The sequence below is a fragment of the Megalobrama amblycephala genome, linkage group LG10 (genome assembly GCF_018812025.1).
Source record: "Megalobrama amblycephala isolate DHTTF-2021 linkage group LG10, ASM1881202v1, whole genome shotgun sequence".
NCBI classification, from domain to species: domain Eukaryota; kingdom Metazoa; phylum Chordata; class Actinopteri; order Cypriniformes; family Xenocyprididae; genus Megalobrama; species Megalobrama amblycephala.
This window is the reverse complement of record NC_063053.1, coordinates 7,824,033-7,834,310: the sequence shown is the minus strand read 5'-3', so window position 1 is coordinate 7,834,310 and position 10,278 is coordinate 7,824,033. Positions and strand designations below refer to the sequence as shown.

General features: G+C 38.5%; 1 protein-coding gene across 2 annotated transcripts in view; it reads right to left on the bottom strand.

The window, feature by feature from the left end:
- Nucleotides 1-407: 407 nt before the first annotated feature.
- marchf8 (membrane-associated ring finger (C3HC4) 8) overlaps nt 408-10,278 on the bottom strand; it is a 127,986-nt gene continuing 118,115 nt past the window's right edge. The window contains exons 8-9 of one of the 2 annotated variants that reach the window (XM_048204282.1): nt 7,678-7,692; nt 408-3,379 (exon numbers count right to left, since the gene is read on the bottom strand). In XM_048204282.1, coding sequence (XP_048060239.1) covers nt 3,075-3,379; nt 7,678-7,692 — 320 coding nt within the window. In that variant the 3' untranslated portion in view covers nt 408-3,074. The remainder of the gene's footprint in view (nt 3,380-7,677; nt 7,693-10,278) is intronic. The other variant, XM_048204281.1, reaches the window with a different exon arrangement.

The window sequence follows — 10,278 nt, the reverse complement described above, 5'->3', positions numbered from 1 at the left end:
TAAGGCGCATTATGTTCATGAAGATTTCACACCAAATTTTATTTGAAAAGTGTGTGTGTTTTAAATGAACAGTTTTCTGTTTCCTGCCAAAGGGGGAGCTAAAGACAAAGACATGGAGCTAATTGGATTATATATGGAAGCCGCTTGACCCATATGACCTAATGACCCTTGGGCTTATATCCAGTCGATCAGTTTCCATCTTCTCTCTCATATGGCTCATGCACAGTGAATGAGGATTTAACGCTTCATATTTGTCCGATTTCTTAAAAGGAGGACATTTAGCATAAGTCAACTCAATTTATTTTATGACTCAACCCCCTGGAAGGATTAGGTAAGAGCTTGAGATCTCACAGAGAAAACAAAACTCACGAGTCAGTTACAAATAAACTGTGTAGTTCGACACTGGCTAGTTTAAGATTTCTTTTATTGCTCCACTCAGTCTCCCTTAAAAACACAGCACAAATGTAGTCACTCATATCTCAGCGAAGAAACTAAAATCATCCGGATAAAGGTGGTAATACTGAGGAGAAAAAAGAGAAACATACATAAAATACAAAACTATACATGTAAATTACAGCCTTTTCAGTTTCACAAAACCAGTATTTATCCACTGAGAAAGCCACAACGTGAAATGCTTGATCAAATCCACTGATGTTATCTATTTGACACAGTGTTTATAAAAGGCCTTGACAACACATATAAATGACCAACTGAGAATTTCACTGAATTTTCCTATGGGAAATAATCTTCAACATATCCAGGCAGTTTTCAGATCTTTAATCACCGTTATTACAGTCATTTAAAAAAAACAAAAACATTTTATACAACACAAGGCTGGTGAAAACTTCTATATTTCCTTTATTTGGTTGTTTTTTTTAATCCTCAAAAATGCTTAGAGAAACTATTTACTACTAGAGAAAAATTACAAGAAATAAGGGAGATGCAAGAAACAGTCATGTTTTTCATGTTCAAGCCAATTCAGTAGTAATGCACTGCAGTTTGATGCACTGAACACTTCTATGATGAGCCATGAAAAAAAAAGAAGAAGAAAAAAAAAAAAGACTATTACTGCGCTTTAAAACACATCCATCAAAATATGATGCAGTGCAGTGCTAAAAAAGAGATTCTGGAAAATGTGTATCTGTTAAGGTGTTCACTTAACTAGTAAAAGGAGCCAGCTCCCGTTGTTTTACAAATTTGCTATATCAAATGAAACAAAACTTGGGTAAATGTATACACTGAATCTGCCATAAAACTGAGTGAAATGTCAAATATCTCTAGGCTATGGGGATTTAAACCGAGCTGGAAAGGATTCATACGAGGCCTGGCAAACCATAAAAGCAATGCCGAGCCCAACGACAGTAGTTTTATTCCACGTATTTTCACATAAAATGAGAGCTGACAGGGTTGCATTATTTCATTGTTGTAGTGCATACATTGTGACGTTATCCAAAGAATATGCCTGGTCGCACACAGACGGACCCAACTTAAGACGACGAGTTTCAAAAAAAAGATAGACTTGATAAGGAATACAAAAGCTACGGCATTAGCAAACTGAACATTGAGCATCTTTTATTGGTCGAACGGCACAAAGCCAGTCAGAAGAGGTTAAAAAATTTTGAATGTGCATTTTCTGTGCAGTAGCTCTAGATGGCAGAAGTATCCTGTACCTTGTGAACATATCAGATCATGAAAAAGTATTCATTCCAATAGAGTTTATAAGAAGCACAGCCCATGTACATGATCATTGCCAATGGGGATGTCAATCAAAATTAAGAATGAAGGCCAAAACTAACATGGCTATTTTCCAACATTTAAAGCCATTGAAACGCTATACAATACTCAGAATAAATACAAACCTGAAATTACACCTATGGGAAATTTGCTATGATTGTTTTTAAAACCAAAGAAAACAAGCAGAACGCTTGCTAAATAGTTCAAGTCATCATTGCTAAAACATCATTTCTGTTATTCAAGTTGCGATTTAAAATCAACTCTGAAGCAATGCAGGAATGCCAGAAGCGGGCAGATCTTTGATAATCATTTTTCTGAAGAAAAAAAAAAAAAGAGAGAGAAATTAAATCGGAAAACTTGGATTTATTTAACTTGCAAGTTTCCCGCAGGTAAAATTCATAATGAAGGTAAATCTCTTTCACACACACACACACAAATCATGACTGATTCATGATGCTACAATGAAGTTAATTTCCCTCAGGGAGAAATTTGAATTCTTTACATTCGCAACATACACTTTAAGGCCTGATTTACTAAAGTCTTTCACTAATGCAGTCAAGTCTTCAGCAAATGCAAAAATCAGCAGCATTGCCAGTGACTAGTCACCGTATGGGATCATTTTTGCACATGCTAAGAACTGTAGCATCGCACTTTAGTAAATCTAGCCCTTGATAGGATAAATGTTGTAATTAGATGATCCGTATTATTTAGTAATCAGCTGATATAAAATAAAGCCTAGGTCGTGTCAATTTCACAATGACTAACTTCAGAATGTTTCTAAAGAAGTGGAATGATACATAACAGTACATAAATGTTCCCTCATTGCTCCTTCAGATTCCTTTTTTGTTCCATCCGAGGGGGTCTGTGGAGATACAAATGCACCTATAAAATGTGAGATGTCGCCCACAAAACTTCAAGTTTGTTTTAATGTCTTGTCCACGTAGAAAGGAGCTGAATATATTATTAAAACAGGGGACTTTAGGACAGGGAAATAAAAAGTGCTTATATGCATGGGCTCCATCAGAACCAGCGCAGACACGTCCACACACACACGGCTCGACGGTGGATTTCAACTCTTGTACGACAGCAGTACAATGGCAGTAGTTGGAATGATCCGAGATCTAGCGCACACCGATTCTTTATGGTTAGCCAACAACTTACAGGGACAGATCGGACAAACGAACAAAGAGAAAATAACATCTAAACAACGAAACAAGTTCAGTCTCAGTCCTCGTGCCCAGTGCCGTGTGGCATCCACGTGTGTCCCGGAGCATGCGACGCCCCAGCCGGTCCTCTAGAAGGGGTGGGGGGGGGGGGGGGGTATATGTGGTGCCAAGCGATCACACGTGCAGGATCTCCATACTGTAGTCCTCTGTCTCTGTGTACTGGGAAGAGTTTGTGTCCGACTGCGCCGGCCCGAGCGCCTCTTTATTTTCCAAGTTGGGTTCCAGAAGGGAGGGCTTATCAAAAACGTTCTTTTTACAGGTCTCTGGGCGGTTCTGCACATATATTACTCTGTTGTAGGCCTTGAGTCTCTTCCACAACTGGATGTAGACCTTGCATTGCACGTACATGAACACCAGTCCGCCCGTGAAGCCTATGGCCACCACCACCAGCTTGGTCCAAAAAGGCCATTCCAATATTCCTGTATGATAAACGAAAGGGAGGAAGTAGTTAAAGTCAATCACTGCATGTCACACACATTTCAGTGCTTATTTTCCATTGTTACATCATGAACATCTGTTTACGTTTCAAGGATCAAACATAAGGGTCAATGACAAATAAGAGTGTCCACGATTACAAAGAAGAAACATTTGGATTCAAAACATGTTCCAAGTTCTCTTTGTATTCATGTTGATTTCATATGATTTTAAAAAGCTTATAATGTTTTAGTGACAGAATTTGATCTATCTATCTATCTATCTATCTATCTATCTATCTATCTATCTATCTATCTATATCAATTTATCCATCCATCCATCCATTTCCAACTATATCCATCCATGCATCCAACTATATCCATCCATCATCAATCAATCCCCATCTATCCATATATATATCTATATCCATCCATCCATATCCATCTATCCATCCACCTATACATACATCCATCCAACCATCAATCAACCTATCCATCCCCCAAATCCATCCATCCATCCATCCATATCCATCTATCTATCCATCCACCTATCCATCCATCCATCCATCCACCTATATATCTATATCCATCCATCATCCATACCCATCTATCAACCTATCCATCCCCCAATCCATCCAACTATCTATCTATCTATCTATCTATCTATCTATCTATCTATCTATCTATCTATCTATCTATCTATCTATATCAATTTATCCATCCATCCATCCATTTCCAACTATATCCATCCATGCATCCAACTATATCCATCCATCATCAATCAATCCCCATCTATCCATATATATATCTATATCCATCCATCCATATCCATCTATCCATCCACCTATACATACATCCATCCAACCATCAATCAACCTATCCATCCCCCAAATCCATCCATCCATCCATATCCATCTATCTATCCATCCACCTATCCATCCATCCATCCATCCACCTATATATCTATATCCATCCATCATCCATACCCATCTATCAACCTATCCATCCCCCAATCCATCCAACTATCTATCTATCTATCTATCTATCTATCTATCTATCTATCTATCTATCTATCTATCTATCTATCTATCTATCTATCTATCTATATCAATTTATCCATCCATCCATCCATTTCCAACTATATCCATCCATGCATCCAACTATATCCATCCATCATCAATCAATCCCCATCTATCCATATATATATCTATATCCATCCATCCATATCCATCTATCCATCCACCTATACATACATCCATCCAACCATCAATCAACCTATCCATCCCCCAAATCCATCCATCCATCCATCCATCCATATCCATCTATCTATCCATCCACCTATCCATCCATCCATCCATCCATCCATCCATCCACCTATATATCTATATCCATCCATCATCCATACCCATCTATCAACCTATCCATCCCCCAATCCATCCAACCATCCATCCATATATCTATATCCATCTAACTATATCCATCCATCCATCTATCCATCCATCAATACCATCTATCCATCTATATATCTATATCCATCCATCCATCCATCCATCCATCTATATCCATCTATCCATCCCCCAAATCCATCCATCCATCCATCCATCCATCCATCCATCCATCCATCCATCCATCCAATCTATCCATCCATCCATCTATATCCATCTAACTATATCCATCCATCATCAATCCCCATCTATCCATCTATATATCTATATCCATCCATCCATATCCATCTATCCATCCACCTATACATCCATCCATCCAACCATCCATCAACCTATCCACCCCCCAAATCCATCCATCCATCCATATCCATCTATCCATCCATCCATCCATCCATCCATCCATCTATATCCAACTATATCCATCCATCCACCTATATATCTATATCCATCCAGCATCCATATCCATCTATCTATCAACCTATCCATCCCCCAATCCATCCAACCATCCATATATCTATATCCATCTAACTATATCCATCCATCCATCCATCAATCCCATCTATCCATCTATATACCTATATCCATCCATATCCATCTATCCATCCCCCAAATCCATCCATCCCCATCTATCCACCTATAATCTATATCCATTCATCATCCATATCCATCCATCTATATCCAACTATATCCATCCATCCACCTATATATCTATATCCATCCAGCATCCATATCCATCTATCTATCAACCTATCCATCCCCCAATCCATCCAACCATCCATATATCTATATCCATCTAACTATATCCATCCATCCATCCATCCATCAATCCCATCTATCCATCTATATACCTATATCCATCCATCCATATCCATCTATCCATCCCCCAAATCCATCCATCCCCATCTATCCACCTATAATCTATATCCATTCATCATCCATATCCATCCATCTATATCCATCTATCTATCAACCTATCCATCCATCCATCCCCCAATCCATCCAACTATTCATCCCCAATCCATCCATCCATCCATATATCTATATCCATCCATCCATCCATCCATCCATTCAATAAATATAAAAGTATATTTACAAATATTATGAATTAATCATTAATATCATTACGTTTCTGTCATTAAGAGACACACAACATATTTTAAAACCTTGCTGTGTCAAAAAAGATCATATTATCTGATATTTTAAGGGACTTGCTGACCATGACACATTCCTCTATACGATCATTTCTTGTTTTACATTTATTTTTTTCTGCATGTTAATTACACCACATGAATTTGGTTGGGTCACATCATACGACTATGATTTGGTGGACAAAAGGTTTTTCGAATATTAATAAGCAGTGAATACATTTTTGTTGAAACTTTTTTTTCCTAAGAAAAAAAAAACTATATTGTCAAACTACTTTTCTTTTACTTTAAGTTTTCTTTTCAAGACTTCCATTCTTTTAATGAGGTCTTTTCTTAATTTTTTCAGAATCGTTTCATCTTGATATTTCCCCATCATAGAAGAGGTGTATTCAGGCAGTAGCATGTATGAATTGCATTTTTTAATGTATTTCTGAATAAATTAATAGAAAGATCCTGATGTCGTTGACCCATATGCAGCAATCCTAAAGCAAGATTGCAGTAATACATTGCCCTACAGCAATACTGTATTAACACTATGTGCATATGAAGTGTTTCTGGAATACAACACAAGATCTAAAATATGCGTTAAGCACAACACTGGGGCAAACACAGGAGCAGGGATGCAAAGACAGGCAGCTGGAGTCCTGATATCCCACCCAAGCTTCTAAAGAGCCAGCAATGGAGACAGGGCTATGCTTTCACCCTTGACCATTTTAACAAAATCATTAGAAATGGCTGAGGAAGTGAGACCAGCAGCAAAGACATTTCAGGTGCGTCTCAGTCCATCTTCATTGGAAATAAATTCAGCCAACCTTTGAGTTGTTTACAGTTGCTTTCCTGTCTGGAATAGAGCGTTTCGAAATGTCAGGAAAGATCAAGTGTGAGGGAACTGCCATGTGCTACAAGTACATCTCTAAATGCTACGCTCTGTTCAAGCACAAGGCCTTGGACAAGGAATACTGTACTGCTTTCGGAGGCTCCGTAAGTCAAGCCGGGGTGCAGCTTTAGTCCACCTGACATGATTATCAAAGGCAGAAGGCAAAGAATGAGGTTAGTGCCGTACTTACGGGACAGTCTTTTGCATTTTTGCAAACCTGCATGCTTTTTTTACTGATAGAAGTGGCCTTTTCAAAATCAATATCTTGTGTATTACAATATACATAATTATATACAAAGGACCAGTTTTTATTGGTCCATCTCATTCATTACACTGACAACTACACATTAGCCTGAGTAATATCAGAGGAGATCAGGTCGATACAGATTTACGTCAGTTTCAAATTCGATAAAAACACGCCACAGTCCATTAAAATGCAGCGCTCGCCTCTTTGTTCAACGCATTACCTTTCCAGTCATGAACAATTGCTTTTTCTTTAATCTTTTGTGCCTGAATATATCCAGAAAATAGATTTAAGAAAAAAAAAAGTAGTCAGGCTGTGATAAGTGGCCATCAAGCCTGAAATTGCCTTTGTCCAGCATATTCACAACTGACGGTAAGGGGCAGCCATGCACACTGCGTTCAGAGCGCGTTCTCGCTGTGAAGTATTATTGCCTTTATTCAGGCTGCGACTAGCATTCATGCTAGAGATGGCTGATGTAGCTGGGGGAGGAAGAGAGGACCTTCAAAGAAATAATTACAGTTAGAGGAAAGAGTTAGGAGGGAAAAAAAATGGTATGTAAAAAAAAAAAAAAAAAAAAATGTAAAAGCATTTACCTGGTATTCTCCCCGCTGCATGGTTAAAAAGAGTTTGTTACTATTTCACTATTGGCAAAAGGAGAAGCCACCGATAGGGGTGAAGGGTCAGGGGTGCAGGAGGGTGGGAATCATATCTTAAAGGGTTAGTTCACCCAAAAATTAAAATTATCCAACGATTTACTCACTCTCAAGCCATTCTAGGTGTATATGACTGATCTTCTTTCAGATGAACACAATCAGAGTTATATTAAAAGGGGGTGTGAGAAGCCCAAAAAAGTGCATCCATCATAATAGTAATCCAAACGGCTCTAGGGGGTTAATAAAGGCCTTGTGAAGCGAAGCGATGGGTTTTTTTCTATGAAAAATGTCCATATTTAAAACTTTATAAACTAATAATTAGCTTCCAGCAGATGGCTGTATACATCGATTTACAGTGAAAGACCCGAGAAAGAGAAGTATCGAAGGATTTCGATATAAGAGAAGAGGATCCTGAGTTTGTTGGCCAGCCCTATTTGATTAAACCGCGAGGGGTGTCTAAGCTCACACTATTCCTACATCCTTCGTCACGTCCTTCGGTTACTCTTGGCGTAAATCGATGCGTGTGGCCGTCTGCCGGAAGCTAGTTATTATAGTTTATAAAGTTTTAAATATGGATATTTTTCTTACAAAAACCCATCGCTTTGCTTCAGAAGGCCTTTATTAATCCCCGTGGAGCCTACTTTTATGATAGATGGATGCACTTTTTTGGGCTTCAAAATCTCGCCCCCCTTCACTACCGTTATCAAGCTTGGAAGAGCCAGAATATATTTTAATATAACTCTGACTGTGCTCGTCTGAAAGAAGATAGTCATATACAACTAGGATGGCTTGAGGGTGAGTAAATCATGGGATAATTTTCATTTTCGGGTGAACTAACCCTTTAAGATAACTGCTGGTTACGAATGACAAGAGATGAGAAATGGACACGTGGAAACATTCAGGTGTGTGCATGCATTGCGCTTGACAGGCCTCTGACTCTGCTCAAGCCTTACCATGCAAGATGAAGAAAAGTCAATGTGTAACCATGGTAACAGTGATCAAAGATCTCCCTCTGAGCTACAGTTCTTGTACAATGAGGCGCGTGTGAATGGGCTCTTAATGTTAGGAGCAAATCAGTAAAGTGCCTGCTGTCAGACACCCATCAGCGTACGGGTCGAGGTCAGTGCTAAAACTCACCCAGAGAGCGGTAAAAGGATTGGTGTGTTTTAGTCAAGCACACACTTGCACCCCAGCTCAAATCCAATATGGAAATAAAATCCAATGCCGTCATGTTTTCTGAACACATCCGGCCCCTGCGATCCGCAGATCCCTAATGGTATCGATTCAGTGGAGTTTGAGAGATGATCTGTGAGTAAATCAACTCCACCATTAATGTACTAGTCTCCACGTAGCTTAAAGAGTTAGTTCACCCAAAAATTACATTTCTGTCATTAATTACTCACCCTCATGTCGTCCCAAACCCGTAAGACCTTTGTTCATCTTCGGAAAACAAATTAAGATATTTTTGATGAAATCCGAGGGTTTCTGAATCACACGTAGGCAGCAATGTCATTGCACCTTTTGAGGTCCAGAAAGGTATTAAAAGACATAGTTACTGACATCAACATTGTTTTTATGCACAAAAAGTATTCTCGTCGCTTCATAACATTCACTATTTTAACAATTTCTTTGGTACCCTTTCTGGACCTCAAAATGTGCAATGATGTTGCTGCCTATGTGTGGTTCTGAAACCCTCGGATTTCATCAAAAATATCTTAATTTGTTTTCCGAAGTTGAACAAAGATCTTACGGGTTTGGGACGACATGAGGGTGAGTACATATGACAGAAATTTCATTTTTAGGTAAACTAAAACTTTAAGGCCCGTTCACACCAAGAACGATAGTTATAACTATAAAGTTTTAATAATCATTCTAATTCTATGAGAATAGGGAAGTCTATACCACAAGGACACAGAGAAACAATATCTCTGTAATCAATTTCAGAACTTTTTTTCTTCAGCTGGAGAATGTTAAAAACATTTGACAGCCAAACAGAATCCATCCAACTTTAAAGATCTTAAGCATTTCAAGCGGCAAACAACATAATAGCGGCATGTACTTATAATATACAGAACATTATCACTCACTGGTGTGGAAACTAATATCAGTTATCATTATAGTTATCTTGATAATTGAACTACGACCACTATCAGCGGCTTTTTGGCTGTCTGGCTGGTTCAGGTTTTGTTTCGCTTTTGAATATCCGCAGTCCTAACTCTTCCAGTTTCTCTTTTAGGATGCCAAAATACAGACTACTGCCATCTGCTGGTATGGAGCGTTTATAACGTACATGCTAGTTGCTCAATGGCTGTAGTCTTTGCAATGTCGGCTTTCGTCACGGCTACTTCTTTGATGTCGGTTTGGTGTCTGGTCCTTTAGCAGCAGTTAAATCTGAGACTATCACAATAACAGAAAAATGTAGAAAACAAAGCAGATTATAGATTTTTGCTGGCAGAAATCCAGTTTACCTGCTACTAAGATTTGATGCCACTAATCTGGCAAACTTTGGAAAATCCAATGATTACTTAATCAGGAGCACTT